Source organism: Diadema antillarum, unplaced genomic scaffold, assembly GCF_040938485.1.
Source record: "Diadema antillarum isolate AM-2024a unplaced genomic scaffold, OU_Dant_1.0 scf00000101, whole genome shotgun sequence".
NCBI classification, from domain to species: domain Eukaryota; kingdom Metazoa; phylum Echinodermata; class Echinoidea; order Diadematoida; family Diadematidae; genus Diadema; species Diadema antillarum.
Genome location: NW_027270990.1, coordinates 837189 through 850635, shown reverse-complemented (window position 1 = coordinate 850635; position 13447 = coordinate 837189). Strand labels below are relative to the sequence as shown.

The window sequence follows — 13447 nt, the reverse complement described above, 5'->3', positions numbered from 1 at the left end:
CTCTCCTTTGTCAGATAGGCGACTGTGATGTCAGTCATTGGCCTGGCTCGACAATTCCAAAGAAATTGAAGGTACATGAAAAGGGTTCCTACTTCCCACACTCATCACAACGCTGTCAAACCACAAGTTGTCATTTTAGCAAACTGGCCAATAGCTGGCGCTCTCCTTCTTGTCTTCATTTTTAGTTGCTGTTGTATGAACTTCTACTACCATACAATAAGTTTTAATATTAGCAATCATGATGTGTTTGATATTATATTATAGAGCTCTTGCTTTCACATGTTGTCCACTCAATTTGCCCTCTCATCTCCTTCACAGTTGTAGGAAAATCTTATTTTCTTGTGGGTTTTTGCCTGAGCACAAACACAGACAAAAAGAAAAAAAAAATACACCACCCTCTGAATGATGGAATTCCATTTAAAGGTCAGTCAAAAAGACCTACTAGTGTAAGCTACAGCCAAAGGAATATGGTGCCACTTGCTCCTTTGCTTGCTTGCTATCAAGTGATGTAACAACATAAATGCCCCTTTGACTCCCAGAAATGTTTCTTTTCATGAATCACATGGTATGCTGCAGATGCATTGTCCTCTCTAAAACACTGAAGCATAGCCAATACTCCCAACTATTTCTATTCTTACAGTGGTCTCTACTGATAGCTTTTTTTTTCTTCAAAGTTCTATGCTTTACTGTCGCAATCATGTGACTTTTGTCGGGTGAGAATGAGAAGGGCGTTAAGTTGCCACTAAACCCATAGGCCCGAATTCACGAAGGTGGTACAAATGAAACCATGGCTTAAAACATGGACAAAAACCATGGAGCGCCAAGTGTTGCATGGAATATTGTGTTACAAAATCAGTCATTTTGTTGATGAAGTGATTATTTTGTAACAGAATGACATTTTGTAACTAAGTGAACATTTCGTCCATGAAATGAAAATTTCATTAACAAAATGGTCATTTGGTCAACGAAATGACCAATTTCGTAACAAATTATTCTGAGCGACACTTGGTGCTCCATGGTTTTTGTCCATGGTTTAAACAACGGTTTCATTTGTACCACCTTCATGAATTTGGGCCCATAGTGTTCAAGACAACTTAATGCCCTTCTCATTCTCAACTGACATTATGAGCAGGACTATATGGCAGTTTTCATGATGTGACATATTGCTAGTTGTTTCCTGACATTAACAAGGTCACAAATGTTTCCTTTTAATCATTCCTCTCATTCTGCTCAAATTTCCACTCATATGTTGCTCCACAATTCCTGACCTCCTCAGCATGCAGTTCCCTCGAGAAACAAACTCTTCCCACTAAAAAACTACTTTGAAAGTTTGCCAGTGTAAGCCATACTGGCTTTGAATTCAAGTGCATTAATGAGTGCTTTTACCAGCACATTTTCTGTCTCATCCATATTACATCATCTTTGTCCATCAATAACTGCCCTTTTTTCCCCAATAGAAGACGAAAAGTTATTGCAAGAAGCATTGCATTCTCCATTTTATCATTCTTTCCATAAGTACTACAATGATGAACACTGCTCAACAAGAGCTATCAACCATCTAACCTCCACCAAATTGACAATGCCCCTCTTGCCAATGATAAGATCACTATAATGATGTTACATTTCAAAATTCAGAGAACAAATGGGATGAGGGCCTTCCTGGACTTGGGGTAGTCTTCAAATTTCTCCAAATAGTACCTGGGCAGAAATGATATGATTTAAAAAACAACAACAACAACAATTAAAAAGTCATGTGAATAATTACGGATTTCAAAAATTCATTGTTGATACAGAATGTGCAAGGGTACCTATGCGGGAGCTGAACACACAGAATATGTATTCCATTTAAAAGTATTGAAATACTATGCCTAGACTTTATAATATGGTGGGCAGAATACAAAATGTTCCATTCTAAAAGATTGAAATGCTATTTCTGGACTTTATAATACTCTCTCTGACGGAGAGTTTTATGCTTCTAGGGTTAAAAGAACATTGTGTATCTAGGAAAGTAAAAAATTCAGTTTCTGTTATATCACAAGGGCTGTTGTACTCTATACAAACACTGTCACCAGTTTCCCAAAATCTCACTATGAGGCACATCACAAGGTATCGGTCACTTCAGTATTTCTCATTTTGTAAAATATGATTTTCAAAGAATGATGATAATAACTAGAAATGTCGCTATGACACCTGGTATGCCTCTGCCATAATGCATGGTTCTCCCAACAGGTCTATAGCACATCTTGACAATGTGTGATAACAGTTTAACATAATTGGTAAAATATCAAAATGACAGGTTTGTCACAAATGTGTTGAATGTTCACTTTCCTTACACTAGATTTACCTGGATGAATGGCTATATTGTCTATGAGTGCAGATATTTGGGGATTTGAGGATCTTTACTTGACTTTTGACCCTTTTATAAGTTTATGCATTGAATAATTTCCAAGGTACGGACAACCCCAAAACATAATGCCTCCAGTGACACTTCATGGCGGAGGCATAAAAACATGAATATTCATTATCATTTAAACTCAATATGCTTACAGTTCTCAAATATGGTACAGAGTTGCACAGAAAATCTAAAATTTCATATTTCTACAGATTCTGTGGACTATTCTGCTCAACAAACAAAACAAGAGACAGATAAGGGAATTGTAACACTTTGTTCATGGGACATTCAAAGTGGATCTCTTGAGATCTGATTCTCTGTATGATAAACTGAGTGGACTGTTTCAACTTTGCAAAAAATTCCAGACACTATACATCTCACAAACTGCTCAGTATCACAGACTTTGCAATCACACTTTGTTGTGCAAACGTAATGTAGGAATATTGAAAGGATCCACAATACACTATTAGAGGAGTTATCCAATGACTGCAGATGAATGAAAAAGATGTCATTAATGACACTTTTAATCTTATTCAAATTTCATGACAACTGTGGTACTAGCCCATTCTCTAGTACGCATTTGTGAAAGGGTTTTACTTTGTCTTGTTTAATTTTGTCTTTTAATTAAAGAGACACATATCTATCGCGATATTGGTTAGAAAGGTAGGATTAAAACCTGACATACCTCACAGTTCTCAACAGGCACTCACAACCAAATATAGACAGATTTTACTGAGAAAATCTTGGTGATATATACAGTAAACCTTGCAAAAATCAATGTACACAGAACCTGAGATAATCTGTTGACATACATGAGAGTCAACTTTATGCAGAAGTCAACAAAATAATAAAAGAAAAAGGAATGAAAAAAAAAAGGATTTTTCTCAGTGACTTTACTTTGCAGTTTATGCAATGTGTCTACAAAAGACTGACTGTTTATGAAATTGTAACTTTTATGGCCAAGACTTTTGCACAACTGCAGTAAGTACACCAACTCCAAATCACTTACTTGTGATGTGCAATGGCCCTGGGACCAATCACACATGAGGTGAAGGCGGCAAACGCAAAGCCTTGTAGTGACCAGCAGGCGACAGCATACCCTGACCACTCGAGGATCTCGCCCAAAAAGTTGGCTCCCGAGACGTAGTCAAACAATCCACCTGGAGCCCATGCATAACAATACAGCAGTTGACTCATTAGTATACAAAAAGATAATAAGAGCGACAGCAGTTGCAACAGCACAAGATTTCGCAGGTGAAAAATAATGTGCTCCATGGACTATTAAAATGAAGAGAAGTCGTGCTGAATAGAACAATGCTTCACCTTTCACAAAATGCGTAATTTTGTTCCAGAAGACAACTGCAGACCATTGAATTGTTATTTTTTTTTTCAACATCTTGTATGTATTGATCATGGTCCACAGCATCTAAATGTGATGAAAAATATTTCTCAAGGCATGGGAATTGCACACCAGTGAGAAGTAGAGCCTATTGCAACAATGCACAAATGTGACCACCCAGCTCAAAACCCACAAAAAGCAGGCCAAAAAGAATTGTGACTCTTCTAAATAGTTTTAAAGAGTTGGATTTAAGCCTGATAACTTATTAAAATTGGACCATCCTAACCCATTCAAAAATTGATTGAAATAAGAGAGAGTTAAGAGTTGCTGTTTCATTGAAAAGGGAGTACAGAGGACTTTGATAAAGCTTACAGTCACTCAGGCGTACTGTGCAGAAAGTATCAATGAGGACATGTTCTATTGCACACTGAACACAGCTCCTCTTTCTCTCTCTCTTTCTCTCTCTCAAAAAAATTATGGTCAAGAAAAACTGCTAATACCTCAATTTTGGTATTGGTTTAAGCCATCATATTTTGACAGTAGGTAGCGAAAAGTCACTAAACCCAAACAACATATTTTGGTCCATGACAGGGAGTCCTCAATGGCAACTTTTTGTGGGTTTTTAGCTGGACGGTCACATATGTGGTTAGTGAGGTCATCACGCAGTATTGACAAACAAGAGACAGTATTTGTATGCTCCACAACAAATGCCAGCAATTGCTAATTGGTGCACTTTGGTGAAAGACATGTCATGAGCTTTTTTCAGGTGTTTTGTAAAAAAAAAAAAAAAAAAAAAAAAAGTTGTCCTTGTATCTTTTCCTTCACGTGCTCCTTCTGTACATTACACATTTCAGAATCTGTATTCTAATGTATCCACTTATTTGTAACCACACTTTACTGCAATTGTTTTCAGTCAACTTGGAAAAGAATACGTTGATATAAAAAGAACAGATTATTACCACATGGTATCTTGTAACCAGTTTCTCCAGGCTTACGTAGATTCCTCAAGATGGTGTCTGAATGGATATTAATTGCCATGCCTGTAAAGAATAGGACTGCCCCTGTAGAGAAAATAAAAAATGGCAATGAAACAAAACAAATGAAGTCATAGAGTTATAGTAGTGCATCAAACAACAACATAAATGATCCAGTAGATTTTTTCTGCAGAAAGCAGCAGGTCAAATCTTAGTCCAAGAGTGAAATATGAAAGTGCAAATCTTCATTTACGATTGGGGTGGGGGTATTCAGTAAAGACCCATTGTCTATCAAAATGTCATGCTTTCATGTATATATCCAGATTATCTCTATCCATGCAACTATTCATGAGACATTGGACATTACCTCATCTATTTGTAATCAAAACTGAAGTTGTGAAGTACTATACATTTCATCATGGACTCTACTCTAAATTTGGCCATGCATCACAAAACCTGCAAAAATGTGCACACCCTGATTATAACTGAGGACAAAATAGGTGAAATGGGCCAGTCAAGTCAATCTTTACTTGTTTATACTTTTGAACGAGCAATTCTTCTTCTACCAATTTCTAAAATATAGGGTTAAGAAAAAAAGAACAGAAAATTATTTTTTGCAGTATTCTACAATACATTTTTCTAGAACATCGTGATTAGGTGTGACGTACAAGCCCCTTTACATTCTGTACAAATCCCACAAATAATCTTCCCTTTCAACTGCAATACCTCTTGATAGGATGGTGCTACTGTTCGGATAGTTAGTATAAGTTATAAATAAAATGTTTTTATAGAGTTCACAAAATTTCAGCTTAATTTGTAATCCTTTTCATTGTGGTTGCTGTGGAGTTTCTCTTCCTACTTTTGTCCCATTCACTGTGCACACAGAGCACAGCTTTGTGAGATTTACACAGGCACTTTAATTATCCCTTACCCTCAAAACCTCTTTTCACAGCAAATACTTTTCCACAGTAAGTGCTCTCATTCCATTGTTAAGGTAGGTTAGGAATGTCCATTGGTACAGAGTTTAATATATATCCCTATTAAAGCTTAGAGTCGAGCTTTTTCAGAATATGCCCTCACCTACAGGGACAGGGCTGTGTACAGTTAAATGCGGTGTTAAATGCAATAATGCTATCAAACACAGTACTCAGTAGATAAAGATGGAAAGCTCTTTGGTGGCTTTGTGGTGCAGGGTCACAAATGAAGTCTGATAATTTCAAGAATCAACCACAAAGGGCAATTTTACATCTATCTCTTTATGCAGTGACACACAAATAATATACTATATATCATCCATTGAAGTCATATAATTTGAGACTCACAAAGTCAGGATAAAACATTGAAGTCAATTCTACAAGATAGAACTCATCCAATGTATGCACAGTAGATGAAACTAAGGCACTTAATTTTCTAACTCACGTTGAAGTAGGTGTGTGTGTCATTTGTATGGAATGACACACACTCAAGACAAAAGAAGAGACTGACAAATATGAATGTACAAATAACTTCAAGCACTGCAATAGTAGTTATACACAACATCACTGTAATTACTTCCCAACCACAGTACCTTACCTGTGATAAATCTAGGATCCCTAATCCAATCCTTGTCATACACTGCATACTGTGTGAGGTACCTCCCTTGCATGTAGCCATTGTAGGAGCAGAAAATGCAGGCCAGGATGAAGGGAAGGAGAGGGGTTTCCTTGCCTCCACGAATCAGCAGTGAAAAGATGAAGGTCCTATGAGAAGACACAATTCAGCTGGATATCGGTATCAAGAACTCATCCGTATGTCAGTATCCCTCAGACAAAAGTTTTTAGAAGTAACACGCTATGGCCTATAATCAACTGAATACTAAAACATGTTGTACCCCGGTATCTTTATTCCACATGCATTTCCACAAGTTTAACAATTATTCTGATGATCAACTTTACTCATTACTGTGAGTAAATCAACTTCACTCATTAATTGGACTGCAGTTGATACTACAGTCCAAGACTCTTTGAATGTAAAATCTAGAGCGACAAATAAGGTACGATAATAGTATGTTTCATGACTTCTGTGAAATAAGGTCAGGAAGGTCTGTGAAGTAAGTACAGGAAACAACCTGGTCACACGCCCAAATTATCACATGGACAGATATGGTGGGAAAGGAAGAGGAAGTAATCTGTTGACCATGCAAATCATATAAAATGCGTGCACCAGTGCTGCATTCAGTAATTGATAAACATCATTCCACATTATTCTGTGTTAAGCTACAACAGTCTTGATATATACTGGTCAGTAGAATAAACAGGTTAGTGTGTAGCCCTGTAACATATGTTACAGGGCTACACACTAACCCATTTATTTCACTGATCCAACCTGTCCCTGTTGGACCTGTGGAGATATCAAGTTTTCAATTTCATACCGGTATTAACATATTACTGGTCATGTTCCTTTTTTTTTTTTTTGACTAGCCCCAGCAATGTTTTGTTGTTTTTGTTGTTTTTTTTACTGGTCATGTCAGACATTCGTAGACAAGTGTAATTGGTAATTCCTGAAAAGTTACTGGTCCAACAGTGATTTCCACTGGTCTGGGAACATCGGACCAGTGCCAGTGTTAAACTACACTGTACACATCAAATATTTCGCGAGATTTCTAATTTCGCAAATTTCGTGAGTCAGGTGCTATTTGTGAATTTAAAGACACACAAAATATTGATAATACTCCTGATATGAATGTGACGTGCACATTTCTTGGTTCAGTGCTGTACTTCACAATCGCAAATTTAACCACAGTTTGCGAAATCGTCAGCACGTCCTAATTCGTGAATCACTATATATATGGCATATATGTAGTATTACTAGAAGTCGCTGCGGTGACAAGACCTTGTATCTTATATTCTGATGAAAATCACTTGTCATTGGTAAAACGATGAGGTCTCATTTATTCAGGGTAGCCTATTCAGTGTTGCCACTGCTCTACTAGAGGGCCCTGTACCATTATATTTACCCTAGCATTGCCAGGTACCCATCTATACACCTGGGTATGAGGGACATGGTGAGTACTGTTGTTACAGTAGTGCAAGACAAATATTGCAGTGAGAGAACGATCTGAACTCCAGTGTGTAGCCGAGGTGTGTACATGCTACATACTATTCTAGAATGATTGCAGTGCTCTGTTGACAATGATCACTACAATGTACACATTTTACAAATCCACTACCGGTATGTAAGTGGTGAGAAAAATCTAAAAAAAGGAAAATCACTACAGGTGGCCCTTTCTTCTGAAGTTTATACTCAACTTTACGTGAGAACCTTTTCTATCACAATATACCAAGTCCCGCTTCAGAGAGACTAAATATTCCAAGCTTTATTCTTGTCACTGACATCAAATTTGTTTACTTTCTGGTTAATCATTAACATTATAGATAGAGGGCTCCATATTATGAGACCCCTGATTTCTGTACTTACTTCAATGATACCTCCACCTTACATGGAGTCCTACCACTACCACTACAATTAAGTTTGGCATTTTGCAGTTACACGATCACTCCAGTTTTACCTGATGGATACAGAGGTATTACTTATTTTACTCCAAACCCAAATCTCTAATCCCCATCCTTGGGTGTACCTGTAGTAATTTATTATTGGGATCAAGGTCTGCAATCTGAATACTGAACTCTGTGTGGCAATAGACGGGCAGGCAGTCAAAACTCGGCTCTAACATTTGAGGATGTCTGATGTTGGGTGATGCAGGGGTTCTCATATTTTTGTGGCATTGTCTCCCTGATTTTCATTTTATAGTGTTTTTGTAAAGAATCATCTATTTTCCCTACAAGCCCCTGTGTTGTATACAGAGGCTTGTCTCTTCTATTCCGTGAATCATAGCACATGAAAATATATAAATTAGAATAAAACACAACAAACTTCACCACATAAGTATGAAAATGCTATAACTCCTATGTCATCATCCTTGTTCAGTGTAATTTGTTTTTAGGGTTTTTTTTTCTCTAAAGTATTGTTTCTCTGCTCAAGAACCACAATAAATTCTAACTAGAAATGTCGCTACAGCGACTGGTTATACCCCCGCCAAACAACATTTCATAAGCTTTGGTCAAAAAACTGAGGAAGTAGTTAAATCCGCAAGATCTTTCCTTGATCTTCTGCCATTAATATGCCGTTACCATGGCAACGTACTTTCGGGTACTGTCGAAAAATGCGTCTTGCACATCTACAACCAAAGGCACACATCTGTACCAAATTTCATGGAAATTGGGCAAAAACTGAGGAAGTAGTTTGCAACACAAAATTTTCCATCATTTTGGCTCATAATATATGAGCTGTTACCATGGCAACATACTTTTTGTCACTGTCAAGAAATGTGTCATGCTGACCTATATCCCAAGACAAACATTCAATATGAATTCCATGAGAATTGGAAGAACACTGATGAAGCAGTTTTGCCATGAAGCATTTTGCCCTATATTTTACCAATAACATACCGTTACCATGGCAACGCACTTTTTGCCACTGCGGAAATATGTGTCTTGCACATTAACATATTCAGATGAACATCTGTACCTAATTTCATAAAAAATTGATCAAAAACTGTGGGAGGAGTTCGCGACGCAAGATTTGTACCCATTTTTGCCCATAATATGCCGTTACCATGGCAACGTACTTTTGGGTACTGTCAAAAAATACGTCTTGCACATCTACAACTCAAGGCACACATCTGTGCCAAGTTTTATGGGAATCGGTTGAAAACTGAGGAAGTAGTTCGCGACGCAAGATTTGCAACGGACCGACCGCCCGACCGCCCGACCGCCCGACCGCCCGACCGCCCGACCGACCGCCCGACCGACCGTCCGCTGATTCCTATATACCCCCTTCAAACTTCGTTTGGCGGGGGTATAAAAATATATACATGGAGCTCTTGATTTATGTACTACATGATGTGAAATTATGAAAATCATCTGGAATGCCCCATTAACGGCTGGCACCATAACCTGACTAAATTTTTTTGCTACCTGGTACTTTCAGGTGAGTAGCGATAAAGAGCATTATATGATTTCCCTATGCTTCAGCAATGTTCATGAGCATTTATGTATGTAATTTCAAACCGCAAACCACAGTCAGAGACATAAATTCAGTGGAGAAGGCAACAGTGACACATACCATTTTGTGACAATACATAACCATGAGTACCGGTAAAGGTAATTTTGAATTCATAATTACCTCCGTCGAGGAGGTTATGTTGTCATCACGGGCGGATCTAGCTTTTTCCCAAGGGGAGTTCAGGGGCTGAGCTGGGTATTGCGGAGGAGCATAGCGACCGAGCCCAAGCAAGCGAAGCGAGCGAGGGGGGGGGGGGAGGGTGTGGAAGGGGAGTATTCCCCTTCCCACAGTAGGGAGATTTTTCATTTTTAGGGTCCGCCAGCTTGCGATTTTAAGCATACTTACATGCTCTATTTTTTCTATTTTTCCCATATTACATTACATATAGCCTACTACACATATCACAGGAAAAGGTAAAATACTGTTTTTCCCCAAAATATATTCCTTTTCAGCCCTCCAAATACTGCAATTTCTGTTTTAAGGTTGCCATCCCTCCATACTGTTTATGCCTGACAAAAGCCCTGCAGTCCCTGGGTTTGACGCAACAACGATGCAGAGCACTGTCCACAAGGCGCAAAGCGGCGATGTCTGTGAGCCGCGTAGCGGTGTGCCAATTTTTTTTTTTTTGCTATTTGAACCCCCGTAAGTGATGTTTTCCAGGCATCTACTAATGCAATGGAGACCATACAAAGAAGTCCATGATAACGCAGAGACTCCAACTCTCCCGCTTTCGACGGGAGATCTCCCGCCGAAAGCACTTTTTTTGCAGAATCTCCCGTTCTCCCGCTTGAGATTTAATTTCTCCCGTTTGAAATGATTTCTTACTTAATTTCATTGTATGTTGAAAAATAAGCCTTAAATAGCGTGAGAGAGCATCTAGAACCCTAGACCGCAAGGGACTTTGCGCTCGTGAAGTGCGCAAGACGGAGTCTCCCGTTTGCTAGGGGTTTCAGGCGGGAGAATCTCCAGATCAGAAGGTGCTTGAGGTTGGAGTCTCTGATAATGTCTTTTTAGATCAAGTAACATTTTAATACCCACTTTTGTCCAGAGTTATCATGTGTTCGGTCTTTGGTTATTAACTAGTGAGTCTGGACATATTATGAATATGACAGTGTTTTCCTATGCACATTAAATTGTTACTTGGCAGCCCAAGGGCTAACCCTAACCCCCCCCCCCCCCCCCCCCCCCCGATCTGCCACTGGTCATTACTGTTTGTTGGTTGGTTGGTTTGTCCATGTGCAAAATAATTCAAAAACTTGTGAACAGATTTGAATGAAACTTGCAGAAAAGGTTGAGAATGACACAGGGGACAGACGATTAAATGGATTTTAACGTCAATTACGGTATGGTCGCCACTGCGGTAAGGTCGCCAGACATTCACATCGCATGTAACGCACGCCGCGATCGGAGATCAGTTTGGGCGACGCATTTTCATCACTCTTAAAATACATTCGTAATTCACCTTTTTCCTCCGTAAAAACACAAATAATTTTAATCAAAATATATTTTACCATATGTAACAGGTGATAAAACCATTTTTAATGCGAGGATTTTTTTGATTTAGAATGGATTTCAGGTGGCAGATTAAGGGAGATTTTCAAACGCGGTGACCGACAATGCCTCCTTCATTGAAGCGTATGTATAGCACACACGCTAATAATATGTGGCAGGCTATGGGCGGCGAACTAATTCAGTGCCGATATTAGTTCGCCAGCCCGGACGTGCACAAGAACTACACACAAGTGGCGACCATACGGTAATTGACGCTACTTATCCACATGACATAGCTACATACATAAGACTATAAGAGCAACTTTGGCCACGAATTCTGAGATATATGTATTCAGATTATCGAACGTTATGTGAGGACTTATATGAAACAGACCCCTCTCTGGCTCTCCTGGATCACAAAAACACAAAGCAAAGGGGGGGGGGGGGCTGTTTAAAAATGTTACTAACACTCAACAGCAGATAAGACACAGACAGTGCAGTGTTGGTATTCTATTAAAGACAAGGCAATACATAAAATTATGTTTTATACATTCACTTGAGCATGATACAATTTTAATTTAAGAACTGTGTAGCGTATTAATGCTACACTACTGCACTGCACTTCACAGTAGACATCTCTACTCAACTGTGTCCGTGCGTGGACGAGGAAAGAATACACATTTAGAACTCCAACAACTATTTTCTAGTCTAGTCTATAATAAGTCCTTTTGTTTTACCGAAATGCATGAATACCTGAGCATGAAGAGTTACCTCTGGAAATAATGAAGAGTGTAGAAGCCAATTAGCAGCAAATTCGGCATCGCAGTTCGGTACTGGCCTTGGCTCAAAAGTATAAGCAAGACTGGAACTGCGAAGGACGGCAGCTCTTGAATAAACCAGGCCGTGCGGGTCTCAACACCCCTGCCGAACTTCGGGTTCGCGTAGCGACCGTACGGGGTGCGGCCGCCCGACATTTGATTTTTCAGTGTCATGACACCGCATGCAATCATAACATACGCCATGATATCTAAGAAATGTCTTTCACCTCCACCAACGACGCTAATGATTGTCTCCAAAAATGGCACAGGAACCACTCCTGAATCTCTAGCTGACATTTTACGTCTCTCAACCAGCTACTCACGGGTGGGAATGTAATATGATAGACTTTTAAGGAGCTTGATGATGCCGCGTGATGAAACACAGTTTGCCCGTATCTCAATCTTGTGTACGTAGCAGCCGCATTTGGCAAGTTTTCGATTTACACCACGAATGGCGCTCTACGACCACATAACTTGTAGTCGTGATTTAATCATTCTTTCACATTCTATTTTGTTCTTTTCTTTTTAGCTCAATTCATTTTGGCTCAATTCAGTTCAGTTCATACATTTTGATATCGGAAGAAAATTTCACTAGCAAATCTATCAAGGAGTTTGGTTCATATCACATTGTGTTAAACTCGTGCGCGATGATAAATGATTGATCGTGACTCGTGAGGTAACTGCACATTATACAACAAAAGTATGAAGCCTAAACAGAGATACCAAAGAATACAGATACGATTAGAAATGTCGCGACTCTTATGATTTTGGTTGAGACCTATGACTTCAGGCTTTTAGGCTTTTCTAACATTTTTGGCGAGATCCTGAGAAACCTCTTAGGAAATATGAATAGAATGTAAACCATTTGATGAAAATTGGTTTTGGAATGGCTGAGATATCCAAATAGAGGGATCCTAATAAAAGGTGGGACCCACCTTTTATTACGATGGCCTTGGTTTAGTTTGTTTTTGGATGTCTCAGCCATTCCAAAACCAATTTTCATGAAATAGATTCCTCTTAGAATGGTATGCTGGGTATCCATATCGACATGCATGGTTTCTTGGTATCTCACTCAAAGTTAAAATCCTAATACTCTGGCTGCACCAATACTATATCGTCCCTTTAAAGCAGCACATAATCCTGTCCTATGCAGGATCAAATTGATGTGCCAGAGGTATGATGGATATAAAGTTATTGGAACAAGAACTTTTCTGAGTGTGGCACACTGCCACACATCACCGTGTCGATTGTCGTATGTCACTAAAAATACATTTAAGAAGCAATTAAAGTTACTTGTTCGAATCAAACTTAAGTTTATGAAATAGTTTAT

The 13447-nt window shown here is 38.8% G+C and overlaps 1 protein-coding gene across 1 annotated transcript; it reads right to left on the bottom strand.

The window, feature by feature from the left end:
- Positions 1-1086: 1086 nt before the first annotated feature.
- LOC139718881 (3-oxo-5-alpha-steroid 4-dehydrogenase 1-like) lies at positions 1087-12501 on the bottom strand. Its single transcript, XM_071630322.1, has 5 exons — positions 12071-12501; positions 6278-6444; positions 4691-4792; positions 3402-3552; positions 1087-1698 (listed from the first exon to the last, which is right to left on the bottom strand). The coding sequence occupies exons 1-5, from the start codon at positions 12412-12414 to the stop codon at positions 1632-1634; spliced, it is 831 nt and encodes a 276-aa protein (XP_071486423.1). The 5' UTR covers positions 12415-12501; the 3' UTR covers positions 1087-1631.
- Positions 12502-13447: the final 946 nt, after the last annotated feature.

Excerpts from the sequence above, each read along its gene's own strand:
- LOC139718881 (XM_071630322.1), bottom strand. The coding sequence starts at position 12,414 with ATGTCAGCTAGAGATTCAGGAGTGGTTCCTGTGCCATTTTTGGAGACA. Across the intron at positions 4,793-6,277 it reads GGATCCTAGATTTATCACAG|GGGCAGTCCTATTCTTTACA; the intron begins GTAAGGTACTGT and ends TTTTCTCTACAG. Across the intron at positions 3,553-4,690 it reads TGGTTACAAGATACCATGTG|GTGGATTGTTTGACTACGTC; the intron begins GTAATAATCTGT and ends CATGGGCTCCAG.